Source organism: Sturnus vulgaris, chromosome 1 (assembly GCF_052056855.1).
Source record: "Sturnus vulgaris isolate bStuVul1 chromosome 1, bStuVul1.hap1, whole genome shotgun sequence".
Taxonomy (NCBI): Eukaryota; Metazoa; Chordata; class Aves; order Passeriformes; family Sturnidae; genus Sturnus; species Sturnus vulgaris.
The window spans coordinates 147370045-147388081 of NC_142243.1; the positions used below are offsets into that span (position 1 = coordinate 147370045).

Consider the following 18037-nt stretch of genomic DNA (forward strand, 5'->3'; position numbering starts at 1 on the left):
TGGGAAAATCACTGCTTGCAAGTGTAGTTTGGAGACAGACTTACCTTTGCCAGCATTTCTAGGAGGAAGAGGAGGAGCATCAGACGTTGGAGAGGTGGGTGAGTCTGTGCTTGCAGAAGCAAAGATCTGGTTGGTAAAAGCTCCGTAGGAGAGTCTTTGCTTGTCTCTGGGAGTGCTAAATGAAGGGTGAGTCAGTTTGTCTTGGGGAGAAATGCTTGAGGAGTGACAAAAGCTTTGGGGCCTTGGAGATCTTTCCTTTTTTATAGGACTAGGCTGTGAATAGAAAAACAAAGACATGATACAGCTGTCTAAACACTAATTATAGTTAGTATGTTTGGGAAAAAGCACACCAGAACATAATTTAATGAACATGAGCCTAGTTTTTTTTCTTCATTGGACAAATAAACCCCCATTCCTCCCTTTCTCAGCAATTTAACCTGAAAGGTCCTCTCTTCTAAATGAAAATTAAGATTGTACCATCAGCAAATCATCATGAACACAAAATTAGATTAAATGTTTAAGCAGGAAACACACACTAATATACTAAAAAAAACCCAATAAAAACCCAGTAAGTTTTAGAATGTAAGAGTAATTTTCAGGGAATATAGCACATTACTCAGTCTAGACAATTATCCTCAAGTATCAAATATATAACCCCACTGATGCCTAGTAAAAATGAACAAACACTTCTGACAGATCAGATTTATTTGGTCCCTGAACTAGCAATATAATCCATGATACAGCTCTTTTTAAATGCATCTAATTGCTCTTTGAAGAAATTTTACACATCAGTTTTTGCCTGCTGTACGTTAATGGGTGCATATGGAGCACAATTTGTTTCCCTGCAGCTCTGGTTCAGGTTATTATCTCCAGCACAGCATCCCTCATCCTCCAGAGGCTCCTCACACAGATGATTATTTTGTTCTCTACTGTCCTTGAGGACATGCAAATTACTTTGGTTTCTGAATTTCTCAGTCCCAAGTGTCACAGAAAATGAGAAGTTGTCCACATTTCCTTCTGCAGCACTCATATAAAATAGGAGAGGTATATTCGCATTTATTGCGGAAATAGAGCACACAGTAATTAACTGACTTGCTAAAGTAGGACACTGAGGCTAATTTTTCACATACTCTAGGATGGCAATTATTCTATGCCCTCAAGTTTTGCCTTTCCATTAATTCTTAAAAAAAACACCCAAAACCGAATAAATAGCACAGCACGGTTTGTGAAAAATAGAGTTATTTATTCAGTAACTAGGTTTTTAATTAATTTATGGAAAAAAATTAAGTATGCAAGCTTTGGATTTCCTCCAGCTAAAATTTAACAGCCTGGAATTCTGAAGAGGATAAAGCAACAGAGTAGTCCAGATTTGCTGATTTATATTATATTGAAGTCAAACTTCTGAAACAGCCCATAATAACTAGGTTGACAAAGTATATTCAAAAAACACTTAGGCAGTCTTAAAAACATGCCTCAAAATTAGTTATTTTCCCCCAAAAATATATGTAAGGAGAGAAAGGCTGAAGTGGGTCTCTAATTACCATTTACTTCCAAGGAGCAGAGATGCAAAGCAGTTTTTGTGCAAAGCTGTTATCAGTAATTCACACTCACCTTATCGTCCAAGTCATCGTCACTTTCATCAATTTCTTCCTGCCGAAGATTCCATTCATACTCTACATGCACGTGTGGGTTTAGCTTTCCTGCCTTGGCTTGAGAAAGCTGAAAGAAAGAAAAAGTCTTGTTAAAATACTTGTTCTTTTAGTGTTAACTAAGTGAGTTTTGAAATGGCAAGAAATAAACTGGAATATTTAGAAGTTTAAAATTATTCCAGATTCAAAAAAGAACAAAGTCATTTCAGGCAATCACACAAACATCCTTTATTAGTTTCAGGTATAGAAAAACTGCTAAAAGGCAAAAAAAAGGAAAGATTTTCTCAAAACGGGCAGTAGTCACCATGTTTGACAAGCACTTGAAAAGAGGGCATGAAGAGAAGCTATGTGCAAAAAAGGAGAATTGATCTGGAGCCCTCCTTTTCAAAAAGGAAAGGCAAAACCTATTTATAAATGTTGGTACATACAACTGCTGCCCCATCAAAATCACAATCCTTTTACTCGAATCAAATGAAAAGGTATTTATTCTTTATTTAGATGTTTTGCCTCTCTCTCTCACTGGATGAGGCCAATATCTCTTAAGCACAAAATTCCTTGACTTTGCCAGCCCAAATAATGTATTTCACGTTTGTTTAAAAACAACTACCTCAATGATCAGCAAAAAAAACCTAATAGAGCAGTTCATGGTTATTCTGAGAAGATAAAGTCTCCTTTTCAATGCCTAGATCTTCCATCATTATTTATTCCATCACACCCTTTGAAATGTAGTCTACTTGATAGTAGTTGATTCAGGAGTGCCTTTAAACACCTTCCTGAAATAAAATTTGGATAAAGAAAGTATTTCCAATCTGTTATGTAAGTATTCACGAACCCATTTGAGCTGAAACTGAATTTAATTGCACAGTTAAGACTCCAGTTATGCAACAGAAATGAGTTTAGTACATCTATCATAATGCAAACACACAGTTATTTATCTTGTACTTTTTTATTGCCCATGGCAAACAATGTGCTCATTCATGTTTCTCTTTCACTCTTAACTCATTGCTGCTTTTGGAAAAAAAATGCAGAAATCATTGTCCTCTTCAAAAATTAAAAAAAAAAAAACAAAACAAACAAAAAACAACATACTGATAACATACATCCACTTGACTGTTCTGTAACACAGCCAGCTGGTCCACATTAATGGCAGATGGGACCTTTTTAAAGGGATAGTATTAAAAAAAAAAGCAATCCATCTGAGTTGTGTGCTGCACAGGTGATCTGCTAGATCCAACTCACAGAATACTCAAATCACTGGAAACAGCACTACTTACACTGTAGGCACAGCAGTCACTGAGAAGTCAGTCTCACCTTATCAACCACAGCAAAATGCTGACTTGCATCCCCAGAAACATGGAAAATTTCTTTCATTTGTGAAGGACAAGGTCTTTTGATTATTCAATAATTAATTCATGACGAGAACTTTCAATTGTCACAGGAAAGGTATTAAAATTACCAGCTGCACAGCAAAAGTAGATATCCTCAGATCATCAAAATGAGGAAAAAGAAGAAATAGAATTAAGTGGCAAGTGTTTTGTAAATTCTCCTGGTTTTGTCTTGAATGTGAAACTGCCACAGTACTTACACTTTTTAATACCTTGGTAATTAGATTCACTTGCCTACTAAATGCATGCTGGTGGGACCTTAGAGGGCCAAGAACAAACAAGCTTATGTAAAATCCTTATTCCTGGCTAAATGCTTCAGAGGAGTACCTGGAAAAATCCTTAACATCTTTATTTCTTGAACACCAACAATCTTTGCGAGTGGAGTTTGTTAACGTCCCTGACACATTCTGAAAATTTCAGGAAGCTTTTGCTTTGATCATGTTCAGTGGAGGGACAAAGTCCCACAGAAGCTGGTGTTCTACATCTTTTGATACACCAACTTCCAGACATTACATTTTAGCTTCTTCCTCCTTTCAGGAGAGTAATTTTAAGTTGTTTCAATTCTCCTTATAAAAATACTTTCACCATCTCTGAACTATCTGTCCTGCTAAACAATCTGAAAAAAACCATAGCAGGAAAAGACAAGCAAAGATCCAGACCTAAAAGGTCTTGACAGTTTTAATATTGCAGGGGTCGTTTAACATTCCTAAAAGCCTCTAGAAAAAAACTTTTGAGGTGATGAAGCCCAAATCTCCTTGAATGATGAATTTACTGACACATCTGACCCTCCAGTACTTAAGGTATTCAAATACACTGGTTAAAATAACTATTCTATTGCCACGAGAAGAAAGACCTATTTCTTAAACTGTTACAAAGAGAATTGTGATTTAGGTAAGAAAATAGTCACCTGTGGTAGGGCCTTCAGATCAACACACAGCCAGCTGGCAGCAATACCACGTGTGAGATACAATGGTAATGCTGTATTAAGTGTATCACATTTTTAGAGAAGCAAACATTCCCCCTTGCCTTTGCCCCCAAGCTTGGTTCTTACCAGTTCCTCGCACTGGACAGCTTTCACTCTCTTTGCTGTGTCCAGAGCTGTCTCTCCAGCTTGGTTTACTACAAAATTAACAATACAAAAAAGAGCAATTCTTTGAGATGTCTTAAGAAACAGTTTATTAAATTTTACTACTTGTAGCACAGTAACTTCTAAAAGTGATCAAAAATGTCTGTTTTTACTCTATAGCAGCCACAGATCTTTAAGATTCCACTCTAAGTGCTCAAGCATTTCACAGATCATCAGGTTCTTTCTTAACAGCAGCATCTGCTGGGACAGTTCCCAAATCCCTCCTAACCATCCTAGCAGAAAATATAAAGAAGTTTCGTAATCTTAATTTTCACTCAATGCCTTTGCCAATAAAACTCTTACCTGAATAAGCAGGAGAGGCAAGCAGGCAGGGTAAAATTGCTCAAAAAAGAAAACTAATTCTAAGACTTAAAAAAAAATAAAAAAGGGTAAATGTTGATCCAAGTAGATTTTACTTTGATTAATATGTAGAGGCTTGAAGCCTTAATTTGAAGATACTTGAATATGAATAAATTTAAAACTTTCTAGCTTTTTCTTTATCAAAGCTATAAAATGGTTTACAATTTAAAATAACACCTGATCAGAAAGAAGATGATATCTGAGGCTGCTGGGAGGTCCTTAGGCACAACATATAATTCCTAGATGCTCAGTAGCAAGTCTCAGTAAACAAAAACAACTCCTATATCTGACATGGATAAACCCAAGGTAAAATGTACTCTCACAGTACATCAGTAAATGCCATGGAGCTGGAACAGAGAATACTCTACAGCACATCCTGTAGACGATCACATTCTGTGATCAGGACTGAAAATGACCAAACTCAGCACTATAATGTCTGTGTGAAATATTACACAGAGAATGCCAGTTAGGAATCCTAGGAAATACAAAGCAGTCCTCTAGAAAGGCCTGTGACTGAAAGAATTCAGATCCCTAGAAGAAGGATTTACTTACTGAAAGATCTATCAGAGATGGTTCAATATGAAAAGGAATGAAAACACAGCACTTCTTATTTGAAGTTAACACCCAGATAGCTTAAGGACTGTATAAATCTTAAACTTTCAACTTTTAAGGTGATGTTTTAAGGTCTATGTGAGATCACACAAAAAAAACCCCAAAAAACCCCAAAAAAACAAACAAAAAGAGCACAACACCCTCTCTCCACAAAAAAACTTCAAAAAACAAGGCACCAAAAAGGTGTGAACACTCCTCTAGCATCTACCTAGGAGAAAGTTCTATGGACGGACCAAGAAACTTGCTTAACTTGTTCAGACAGCTTTCCCATTATAACTGCTAAAAAAGGTCACTTTAAATTCTCTGACTTAGGATAATATTGGAACATACTCTAAAGGTGCATAAAAGACAAAGGAAACCAGTGATTTCTGCCACTAATTGATGAACTTCAGTTTGTACAACAGTTCTTTACCAGGCAGTGGAGGAAAGTAATGATGATGAAGAAAAAGGGAAAATAGAATCCAGTTTGACTCAGCTGTTAAAAAAACTTCTATATCATTAACTGACTGAATGTAAATGTTTTATAGACACACTGATCACATTTAACTCCTGGGCCAAACAAGCTGGATTCATGGATACCTTCCTAATTCATGAAAAATGGGATCAGCTTTCTCAGCTGCCTTTCAGCCTCTCTTTGCACCTCATGTGTGTAAGACTTGCTGCACCTATATCAGTTCATTTGTCATAATGGAATCCCAAAAGTTTAATTGAAAATACAATCTCTGTTTGCTCACAGTTAGGATAATCTCCTGTTCTTTAGATGGTCTCTCTTCCCTAATCAGTGGCAGTGATTGCTTGGAAACGCTGGATGAAACCACAGCACCAGCTGCTATTGACAACAACAGAAGAATTAAGTGCTGTGTACATAAAGGCCACGTATCTAAGAGTGGAATTAAACATTTGAAGCATTATAACATACAAGTTCTGGAATAAACAATAAACCCAAATTCCCAGCAGTTTAAAATGGGTCAGAAACAGAACTCTCTGAACTTTGCTTAGGGTTTGCCATTACTATTTCATACTAGGAATTTTTGTCACTATTATCTTCTTCCATTTCTTAACTGAATGTTTCCTTTAGGCTTGTTGTTGTCAAGGTCTTCATCTTTCTACCACAGTTTTATTTTAGAAGTTTACTTACCACAGAGAAAGAAACAAAAGTGGCTAAAATGATGGGAAGAAATTTTAGGAAATCTGTATTTCCCAGTTTTAAATAATGAACTTACCTACATCAATAGTTGGCTTCCCCCTCAAAAGCAATTTCAAACACTCTGGCTTATTATATATACTGCAGTAGTGTAGAACTGTATTACCCAATGCTGTTTGTTTGTCCAGGTTTCCACTAAAAAACAAGAAAACAAAAAACACTTTACTGGACAAATATGAAGAAGGACAAAAAAAAATTAAACTAAACATTACTTTCAAAGACTATTAAAAATTGTTCCAAGGACACTGGAAATACCTGAGCTGTGACTGAGAAGCACTGAAAAGCTACAGATGTTCATACAAAAAACTAAAGAAGTGAAACTCAGAGACTCAAACCTAAACCTAAGGTCATGCCAGTTGTTTTCCACTTGCCACTTCACAGTAATTCTTTTTTCCAACATGCTAAATTTGCCCAATATAAATATCTGAAAAATAATTCTGATACAGTTAAAATAGGTTAATAAATCCCATGATGTCAAGGAACTGTGAAGAGGGCAGCTGTGGGAATGAACAAAAGTGTAATAAGAAAGAATGTAAGGACAACATATTGAGTTAGGGAAAAAAAAACAGATGTGCAAAGGGGCTCACAGGGCTTTTTAAAAACTATACTTCCTTCAGTTTTCTACTTCTAAACGCAGGTTTCTCAAAAGCTGTTACTGACATTTCAGGAACAATAAAATATTTTCATAAACCAGAAAAGCAAAGCTCAGGAGATGACAGCTTTTCCCAGTGCTACCCATATTGGACAGTAAGAACCTACAGGGTTGTAAAGATGCTCCTAAATTTGAGACTGTCAGAAAAAAACACACAACAGACAGAAACACACACAAGGTTATAGATGTTTGAAGAAACTATGAAGCTTCATAGTTAAACAAAATAATTCTAAACAATCATCCAAAAAAAAAAAAAATCCTTTAATAATGCTCAAAATAGTAATTTGGGCTTCTAAAACAATTTTCAAATTATGATCTCAAACAGCTTAAAAATATTGGAATGCTATTTTTCATTTGTTACTTTAGTAACACTCTCCTCTAATCAGCACTCATACTTTTCATTGTCTTTTTACTTCTATGAACACATCCCTTGACAACAAAGAACAACTCAGCCAGTAAACTAGCTGCTGAAAATTACGGACTAATTTACGCTCTTAGTAGTTTTATTACAGTTTATTAACTATTGGAACACCTTTTCCAAAGTCGATCTAACACCTGCTCATAATTTTCTGAGAAAGATCCTCGTTTTTTCTACTTTGCATGTGTCCTGTATTTGGTACATTTGCCTGCCATCCCCCCGTAACTGAACTATTTGTTTGCATGGCTTCATATAGTCATGTGCCCTAAATCAATGTTCCCTCATGCAATACAGAATTTTTCCTTTCATCCTATTTTTATATAGCTTCTTTCAATTCTTTTAATCTACACATCTTTCTCCCTCTCTACTGATCCGGAGCACAAAGGTCTAAAATACTCTCTTTTGAAATATATCTAAGGAGAAAGATTATAAATGATGAGCAAACACTGTCCAAGGCACTGCCAAGATTACTCTGAACATTCACAATTAAATGAAAAGTTGGCAATCCATACCAGTTTTGTACAAGGAAGTCAACCAGATGGAGAGAGGTTTGGTCAGCAGTCCGGACTGCTAAATGAAGTGCTGTTTCACCTGGCTCCTAAACACATGGAAATAGAAGTTAGATTTCTGTCTTATTTCTGCAAAGCTTGTATATCAGACCTATGTGATACATCTCATTCATGCTTTACAAACTTTTCAAAACAAAAATATTAGGAAATTATGATCAAAATGATTATTGTCTTTTTTATCTCTAAAGACACCATGTACTTCAAAGGCAATGGCATTACATCTCCCAAGATCTCAGCTTTCCTAAACCAAATTTTCACTTTTCTCAGCTGGATGGAACAACTCTGAGGAGACTTTAACCATTTTAGCTACCAGTAACTGAAAGGGATCCTGTCAAGGAATACTGAGTAAGTTTGCAGTACTTGTTGCTTTACAACAGCCTGGTGAGCACCAAGCAAAGTCACAACATTATTTCCTACAAAAACAGCATCACAAAAATCACAGTCCCACATACATTAAAACGCTTGGAGATTTTCAGGACAGTTAAAGTTGGAAAGGACCTGTGAAGGTTATGCAGACCAGCCTTCCTGCCCAAGCAGGGCCACCAAGGAACAGTTGCCCAGGATCATGTCCAGATGGCTTTGAAATATCTCCAATGACAGAGACTCCATATTCCTGGGCAACCAGTGCCAGTGTTTGTTTGGTCATTCTCACAATATAAAAAGATTTCCTGATGTTCAGAGGGCACCTCCTCTGCTCCAGTCTGTGCCATTGCCTCTGGTCCCATCACTGGGCACCGCTGTCTTTCCACCCCCTCACAAGCATTTCCATACAATGATGAGATGACCCTGAGCCTCCTCCCAGCTGAACAGTCCCAGATCTCTGAGCCCTTCCAGGTGCTCCAGACCCTCAGACATGTTTGTGGCCCTTCACTGCATTTCCTCCAGCATGTCCAAGTCACTCCTGTTGTGTGGAGCCCAGATCTGGGCACAGCACTGCAGCTGTGGCCTCACCATTGCTGAGTGGAGAGAAGGATCAGTGATCCTTGCTGCCTGCAATGCCACTGTCACCTCTGCCACAAGGGCACCCTGCTGGCCCATGTTCACCTTGGAGTCCATCAGGACTCCCAGGTCTCTTTAGGCAGAGCTGAGTGGTTGCCAGCATAAATGTGGTGCATGGGGCATTTCTCCTTGTTGAACTTGTTATACGTAACTCCATATTTCTCCTTGTTGAACCTGAACTGAATCATACTTTATTTTCTATACATATCATATGCATTAATGCATTGGAATAGAAACAGAAATGCTGTTTCCATTTAAAAGTTACATGAAAAGTTAATCTAAATTTAGACTTCATTAACTCCTATTGATCATAAAGGACAATTAAAATAATATTACGGTATATATACTTAAAGTCCTAATTAAAAAATATTATTTTATTAAACATCAGAGAATTTACAGAGGAGAATGCTGCTATAAATGTCCTAATTGCAAACTACCTTTCAATCCGTGTTCATACCTCTCTAGATATCACTGCCTGTAACAGATGGGAAGACTGAGGAGCTAATTCTGTGGTAACTGCTCTGGATGACAAACACAGAAAGCTGACCTTGCAGTCAGAGAATTTGTAATGTGTTTCCATGATAAGCACTCTGGGATAGCTCAAGTGCTGAGACTATACTGAACTTAACCCTTTCACTGAACACAGACAGGCACTGTGTCCTTTGCCAACTTAGCTATTTTCTCACAACTTGTTGAAAACCTTCTCTGACATCTCCAGATTGGGAGAAAACATTGCTGAGCAGTTACATGGCATCAATGATCTGTTTCTTTGCTCATGATTAACATTTGTCCATAGATAATTGAGGTCAACCTGGACTGATTTTTCCAAAAACTGTTGGTGATTTCAGAAGGAAGGTCAAGTACTCAGAACTTGATACACACACACACAAACAAGAATCTATCAGGTTGAAAGAAATTGTACTTCTGTAAATGTCTCCTCAGAAGCTGTGAAATCATCAGATTTATTCTTTCCTCGTCTACAGTAAACAGAGACTTGCAGACAGTCAATGTGTTCCCTCAGCCACTATTTTAAAAGCAGGTATGGTACTGTATGTGTTACCAGGTGACCCTGGGCTACCAAGTCTGTTCTTTGGGACTTTTCTAGAAGAGACACACTGCAGAACAGGTGTTTTTCAACACACTATAGTGGCACCAAACAAGTGTATGACACCACTACTGCATTTCACATTCCTTTAGACCAACTGATGACAAAAGAGAAAGTATTCTTTTCCCTTCCCACAAGGATGTAATATTAAGGAAGGGAAGAAAAACCCCATCATTTCCATCTGTTATTTCTTTTATCATCTAAAGTAGCAGCCCCAGATCTTGGGCATTATACAAATACACATGATTTAAAATAGTAATTGTTTACCTGATAAGCTTACCTGTCCAGGCTCCAGCAGTGGCTCCATTAGCTCTACCCCCTCTGCATAGACTTGAATTAGTGCAAGTAAATCCCTGGATTTGACAGCCTCAAGTAATTCACTCAGTTTAGCTGCTGCAGATGCACAAGTCTTCCTAGAGAACTTATGATCTACATATTTAGCAGTGATATATTCTTTACGTGCAGTCCTGTGGGGTGTGAAAATTGAGCTTGCTTTAGAAATTTTTAGAAAAATGGGTCAATGATTATAATTTAAAATCACCTTGTCTAGCTTGGAAGATGAGAAGGGAAGAAGAAAACTATCTGATAAAAAGTGTGTTATTTATTGTTACACTGCATGTCTTTCTTGCAAACAAGCCCCAGATACGGAACTTTGTCAATTTTATCCTGTTTTCTTGTTATATACAAAAATTACTCTGACTGTGGGGACTAAGACCAAAGGAAAAGCAGAGCTAGTGCCATTTAGTCCACTGTGTTTATCATCTGAGGGTTTACTACAAAACTCAAAACCATCCAAGAGTCGAATAATGCACTTTGAAACCCAGACTAAGAATTTTCCACACAGGGAAGCTGAGGTAGCTAAAATGTGACTATATGACTGGAGACTGAACTTCTAAGAAGCTCCACAGTGGGAATAAAAACCTCCAGTCTTCTGCCATCCATGCCTTCCCCTGGCTTGGTTACTATTTAAGACACTTTACATCACAGATATATTCCACAGTAAACTTAGAGAGTTTAAAGATTCAGTACTCACATATCACTTGATGGACTGGGTTTAGGTGAAGGACTAGGTAAATTCCCTTCCATAATATCATTAAAACTAGTATTTCCTACATTCTTGGCCAGCTGTGAAAAGAAAAACAATAATTGAAGGTGAGGACTATTGGGGTTTAACAGCAACCTAACAACAGGACTATGAATGTGCATTTTCCACACTATTAATAAAAGATGAAAGACACAGGACTGAAAAATTAAAGCCCAATTATTACATGCAGATACAGAGCAATTAGAAAGAAAGAGAATGCTTTTTTATGCCAGAACTTGTACAGTAGACTTCACAGTCACAGAATTATTTGCATTTCAAGACAATCTGCCTCCAACACAAAACCAGAATGAGGAACCAGCAGCAGGAACACTGAAATGGTGTTGGTACACTGATCAGGAAGCTGCTTTGGGAAAGAAGCTCAGGCCTACTGAAGATCATGCTTCATAAAATTTGATTTAGATTAATAGTAACTTTGCAAAAAAATCTCAATATTTCCTGAAGAGAGAAAGTGGTAATGTTAAACCTATACCCCGATCCAGATCTGCCTTACATCTTCTCTCAATTTTCCTATACAAAATTTCTGTAACAAGTGTCTTCTTTCAGGCCAAACACAGATAGGGAGATAAAACTACTGCAGCTGTTTCTTTTGGACTTGTTTTTATTTTTCCTTTGGTTTTGTTTCTTTTTTTTTTTGGTAGTCTCGCAGCAGATTCCTTTCATAACTTCAATATTACACGACTTCATCCATCAAATTAAGATTCCTCCAGTACTTTTATTTCAGAATTAGCAACAGTCATTCTCCCTTGCCAAGGCAAATTAGCTTCATGTTTTAAATCACATGAGCTTTTAGACTGATTTTGGGTCAGGATCAGCTATTGAGAGGCAAAATCCTGATGGCACTAATTACAATGGATGTCAATACTCATTCTGCAACACCTCAGGACATGAAATGAGAAGTGACAAGAGCACCAATAATATAAAATAATATATAACTGTGCACTTGTAAAATATCTACAGAAATATGAAGGAGTAATTCTATAAAACTACATTCCTTGAAAAAGATAAGCAGTAAACTGTACATTTTAGTGCCTCCTATATATATGTCAACATTTGACTAAAAAAATCCAGTATAAATTAAAGACACTTACCAAGAGTTCAGACGTTCCTAATTTGTCTAATTCCAAAGACTGGATTCGAGAAATATGGACACCCATTTCTCTGTGTATTCCAGAACACTCAATGCAGGTTAAAATGCCCAAATTAGTTGATAGCCATGTTGGATCTGTACAATTGAAAAACCAAATATTTAATCAAAGTCCAAGAAAAGGTTTACAATGGTGGTGAGAGATGTATTCTGAAATGATTCCTTATTTAATGTTTCACAGAGTGAAAATAAATGAAGAATATTCCATACTTTTCTCCAAACTCTAGTGCAAATTTAGCCATAAATTGCTACCAATGGAATGCAGTTTTTCAGATTTAGGAACAGTCCCAAAGGCACTGAATTTAGACTTATTCATTCATACTGAATGAATGTAGTTCAATACATTTAGTACTTGTTTTCTGTACAAATTACTTCCTGTTTTTAAAAGTAACAGATCTCCTAAATTTGACAACCTCTAAAGTTTTAATATTTACTTCTTAAACTTTAAATATTCCTTCATAAAAGATTAATCACAGTGCTTTCCAGTATGTAAAACAGCAGCATGTTGTAGAAAATTTGAGGAATGCTGGCTAGTCCAGGAAAATAAAAACCTTTAAAAATGCTCTCATGGAGGAGATCTGCATGTAATATTAGAATAGATCTTATACTACAAATGCTACATAAGAAGCATGACCAGTTTTTAGGGAAAGAAAAAGCTCCAAACATACTTTATGCACAAATTAATCTCTTTGACCTTAAATAGTAACTGCTGAAGCATTAAGCCAAGAGTTTTAAAGCAGCAAGCTGGAGTACAGAGGTGAAGCTTAAAACTTTACTACAAATTAAAAGATGAATGAGAACTGTAATCTGAAGTTTCTATATCTTTACATAATGAAATAATTGAGTGAACCAATTCCAGGATTTGACATAATTATATCCCAGTCTGTAATTTTATCTAGCTATTTCAAATAGGATCAGTTCTGCATCAGCAAGCATCTGCAAGATATACACTACTCAGTTCCAAATGAGCATCACCTTCTTGAAGTGTCCCTTTGAGAGAAAGCTGCAACAGCTGCCAGCTCCCACACCAGTTCAGTTGTACTGTGACCAGCTGCCCTTTCTCAAGCTCTAAGTGACACATAACTGACCTGTAACTCTGTACTTCTGACGATATTATCTGATAGGATTTCAACTCTGGGTCTCATTCTTTGCACAAAACTACTTATTCCACCTCTGAAAACTTCTGATGCTGCAATTCCAGTAGTCTCGTGCCAAGATAAAGCCTCAGAGCAAGATCCTGGCCAGGTCAATTTTTCCACAATCATTGTCTAAATATTACTCACTTCTACTTAGTAGCATGCACAGGATCAGTGATGCCAAGCAACTTCCATTCAAGTGCAACAAGCATCTAGACACAGTGCAACAAGAACAGTTCAAACTCCAGAGGGGCTTGAACTGCTGGAAGTAAGCACAGACAACACACAAAAATATTTTAGTGAATTAAACGGAACTAAAGTAGGAAAGTCATATTTGTTCTTTTAAAAACAGGTTGAAGACTCAGAAACATCACTTAGAAAATTAGTTTGCACTTTACAAACACTTCTTTAAAGAAATTACTTTGCTCCCAACAAGCAGCTGATGACATGAACAAATGGAGATACCTGGTGAGCCACAATCACAACAGACTTCATTTCCGGGTAATCTCTGTATGTCATCAATAATGGCTTTTGTCAGATCCTCTAAACTGTTTTCACCTGTGCTCTGTTCTCCACGGAATGCCATATTTAATGCTTCTTCTTTGCTGTTAGTCAATACTGATATCCATCTAGCACAAGATAAAGACCTTAATGAAGATCTGCATTTGCAAATACATGTTAATCTATAAACTGTAGAAATCTTGCCAGGAACAAAATATTAGCAGGACTACAGGGAAGGACTGTATTGTGGGAGAGATTGAGGAGAGGGAGAAGTCAGAGACAAAAAGGAAAGATTTGAGAAAAGATAAGTAAGAATGAGAAGAGATAAACAGTCTTAATTCTAACATTCTTTTGGTGAACAATTTTAAAGCCAAGTTCTTAGGTTCCTCAAATAAGCAGAAGTTGTGGAAGAGAAAAGGGGCAACTAAGCTCCTGTAAATTTAACTGCTTTAAAGGTGTCCAAAATCTTCCTAAAGTCTCCTTCCTGGAGAAGATGATAACCCCTGCTTTCTCCAGTGTGCATCTTTCTCTTCACAGAGGAAACAGCAAGCACCCTGGTGAATGTGTTGATGTCTACTTGTCTTTCAAATGCAGGTTTCCGTGTACTAATCAGTCTGTACTGTCAGACTGTAAAGCCCAAATTAATGACAACTGCCATGGCAACCAAGGGGCTAAGGATGACAGGAGAGTAAAGATACAAATAGCCAACATAAAATTTTAGGAGCAACAGCTGAGTGCAACAAATGGAGACTCTCTAATGATATCTCGGGCACTATTTCCTCCCCTCCCAATCACTCTGCAAGTTGTTGTTTACACATAATGCCTTAATTAAAACCAAACAAAACCCCTTCTCAGCAGCTGCTGTGCTCCATATGGAGGTAAAGAGGGAAAAGCAGTTCCACTAAGGACTAAGTACATTGCTGATTCAGTGTTGCCAATTTAGAAAACAGAGCAAGTTAAAAAGAAATCCTCACAGGTAAAATGGTTTTAGATGACTTTAAATCTACTGCAACTATTTTATTTTTTTAATGCAGAAATATTTTAAATTGGCAGTGTCCTCAACACATTTCATGTTTACAATATTCAATTTTTTTGCAATCATCAGTCTTCTGAAATATGCAGAAATGGTTATTGTCATCTAAACAAACTAAGAGAACTTCAGATTGAAATTCATAATTTCTCACTGAAACAACAATGAAAATATTAGCTTTAAAGGATTTCAGAGGAAAACTTATGTGTAATCTTAGAACACAGATTCAGAACCTGAACTCATATATGGGCATTCCATATTATGTATTTCGTCCACATATGTTTTTTAAATTTTTATGTGCAGAAAATAATCTAGGAACTAGTGCTTAAAATGCTTTGAAAATTTTGAAAATTCTACCTTAAAAAAATAAAAGAGAAACTGAAGGTCTTGAGCGCAAATTTCCTTCAAAGTTTACATGTCAAAAACAATAAAGGTACATTAATCTTTCTCTTTACATGGGAAGAACCCACACTAGAGGGCATTCTTCTGCAATTTTAACGATGAAATTCAATGTTATTAAAAAATAAGAGGCAGTGGTGTCTTGTTTCTAATATTATAGCAGTGTTTGGTTAAATAAACAGAGTAAAATAATAATTAAACTCAGACAAACAGCATTTATTCTGACATTTGTTGACAATTTCTTTTAGAGTTACAATTTGATTAGTTTGTTAAAAAGGCAGAATTTCAATAAAAATCAACTTAGCAGTAACAATTAAAAAATAATTAGATGCAATTAAAACAAACACAACACAAGTGAGCCAGCTGTTAGTTTGATACAGACTTCCTTATTCCAAGTATCTAAACTGTCAGAGCCGTCATTATTCTGGCTGTGTTTGCTCAGGTAGAGGAACCCTCTGCCCAGGACTGTCACTGGGGCACTGTGAGTGACAGCAAGAGGCAGCACAGTGGCAGCTCCTCCCTGACAAGCAAAAGCACAGACATGCTCTGAATGATTGGTGCTGCTTATCAAGAAGTGCCCAGTTGGTCACCAGGCCTTCCTGGCAGGCTGCACACTCAAAAATAAACAATTCTAAACAATTCCAGTCAGTAAATATGGAATGTTAATTAAATGTTATAGTTTATAAAACTCATTCTAACTGCTCTTCTTTTTTTATCTGTATTTTTTTTTGGTAATAGAAGAGCAAAAAAGACAAAGTATTTGCTTTATTTCACAATACTGCCAGTGCCAAATGAATAGTCAAAAACCTTCTGATAATACTTTGTAGTGTTCTTCCAAATAATTTAAAAATTAATCAAGTCTTACAGAATTGCTTTGTTGTCTTGTTTTAGGGCAAGAGGAAGTGACCTCAAGTTGTCCCAGCAAACCTTTAGGTTAGATATTAGGAAACAACTTCTTCACAAAATGGGTTTTTAAGCAGGGGAAAAGGCTCCCCAGGAAGTGTTTGGGCCACCATCCTTGGAGGGCTTTAAAACATGTGTGGGTGGGGTACTTGGGGACATGGTTTAGTTTTGGGCTTGGCACTGTTTGATTAATGGTTGGACTACACGATATTAAAGGTCTTTTCCAACCTAAACTAATCTACAATATTATTCTACCTAACACAATAAATAGGTGGTCCAACCATCTGTTAAACTTGTTTTTCTGAATATCAGCATTTTCTTATCATCCTTTAAGGCATTTGTTTGCTGGAGATTCACAGTTTTGAAGAAACAAGGCTAAGCAAAAATCTGGCATCCTAGGTGCCCTCAGGAAATAAGAGGAGTTCATTAATCTTGCATGGACCACACTTCACTCACATTGCTCTTATTTTGCTTCAGTATTTTCAAGTCAGTAAAAAAACCCTCCCCCAAGAATAACAACAGTCTAATAGTTTGTTGGTTTTTTTTTAATTTTGTAGTAAAAATTTAACTGTCTCCTGACAATCACTATTGCAACACTGTTGTTTCCAGGTAAATGCATAATCAGACAAAAATAACAATATTTTTCAAATATTGATATATAACTTTTTTGGTATGGAAGAAGCATCAGATAATATCAATGCCTTCAAACTTAGTCTTTCCAAAGTGAAAAATGTCTGAAGACTGCTGTTAGAAACTAGACTGAAGTTAGATGTCTGTTTCTTCACAGAAAACTTCCTAAATCTAGGGGGTTTTTTAATGATCCAGGCATTTCCTTTAGGTATGGATATGCTCCTGACCTTCAAAAATGGTAGAAAAGGGCCCAAATCTCATCACTAGAGTATTTTTGGCTCTATCCACAATTATTAAAAAAACAAAACAACAGAAATCAACCATTATTATATTTGTTCAAAAAAATCAGGTTACTTTTCCTATAATCTACACATAAATATGTATTTATGTGCACATACAGAAACACACCCCACTTCCCCCTAACAACTGTACTTTATCTATTAGAGAAACTACTGAGAACTTAAGGATTGTCAATCAGTAATGAAAGGCCAACAAACAGCTGCCTGGATAAAAATCAAGAAAGGCACTGGCCTGAAGGAAATGTTTGAGGGGAAGCAGTAATAAACCTGCAACAAAGTAGGCTTCAGAGCTTTGTATGTATGTTTTTTAAAAATCTCCTTGTAAAAATTATTATTATTTAGTTTGAGGAGCTACTTATGGAAGCAGTGTAAAATGATTGCTAGGAGAATGTATGCAAGACCAGTTAAACTAGAATAAAAAGAAATACATCTTGCTTTTTTCTCTATTTAGATGTGAGTCTATAAGGAAGGTGACTTGAAAATCTATTTACACATTTTCAATTGGTTCACAAAGTAAAAAGGACAGAACAGAGGCAGCACTAAAACTGTGTGGACAAAACACAAGAGGAAAGGATCAAGACAGAGGCACACCTATACCAGTCAGAAGGAAATGAAACAAGAGGATGAGAACTCTAACTGAGGAGTTACATCAAGTAATTCCTGAAGAACACTCTTAAATCACTAAAGTTGGAGGTCCAAGGGGTGCTGTTCCCATGACACCTTAGATAATAAAGATTTTTAGGGCCCACTCAGTGGCTGCACAAGAAAAACAGAACATTTGGTTGTACTGCAGTTTCTCACCAGCACAATT

At 36.5% G+C, this 18037-nt stretch overlaps 1 protein-coding gene across 5 annotated transcripts in view; it reads right to left on the reverse strand.

The window, feature by feature from the left end:
• The window catches only part of ASAP1 (ArfGAP with SH3 domain, ankyrin repeat and PH domain 1), a 115824-nt gene that overhangs the window by 25969 nt on the left and 71818 nt on the right, over window positions 1-18037 (reverse strand). For all 5 annotated transcript variants that reach the window (XM_088179326.1, XM_088179332.1, XM_088179321.1 and 2 more), the window contains 9 exons: window positions 13930-14093; window positions 12273-12406; window positions 11113-11204; window positions 10360-10546; window positions 7919-8004; window positions 6356-6471; window positions 4086-4153; window positions 1612-1719; window positions 45-273 (listed from right to left, as the gene is read on the reverse strand). In XM_088179326.1, the coding sequence (XP_088035452.1) occupies window positions 45-273; window positions 1612-1719; window positions 4086-4153; window positions 6356-6471; window positions 7919-8004; window positions 10360-10546; window positions 11113-11204; window positions 12273-12406; window positions 13930-14093 (1184 nt within the window). The remainder of the gene's footprint in view (window positions 1-44; window positions 274-1611; window positions 1720-4085; window positions 4154-6355; window positions 6472-7918; window positions 8005-10359; window positions 10547-11112; window positions 11205-12272; window positions 12407-13929; window positions 14094-18037) is intronic.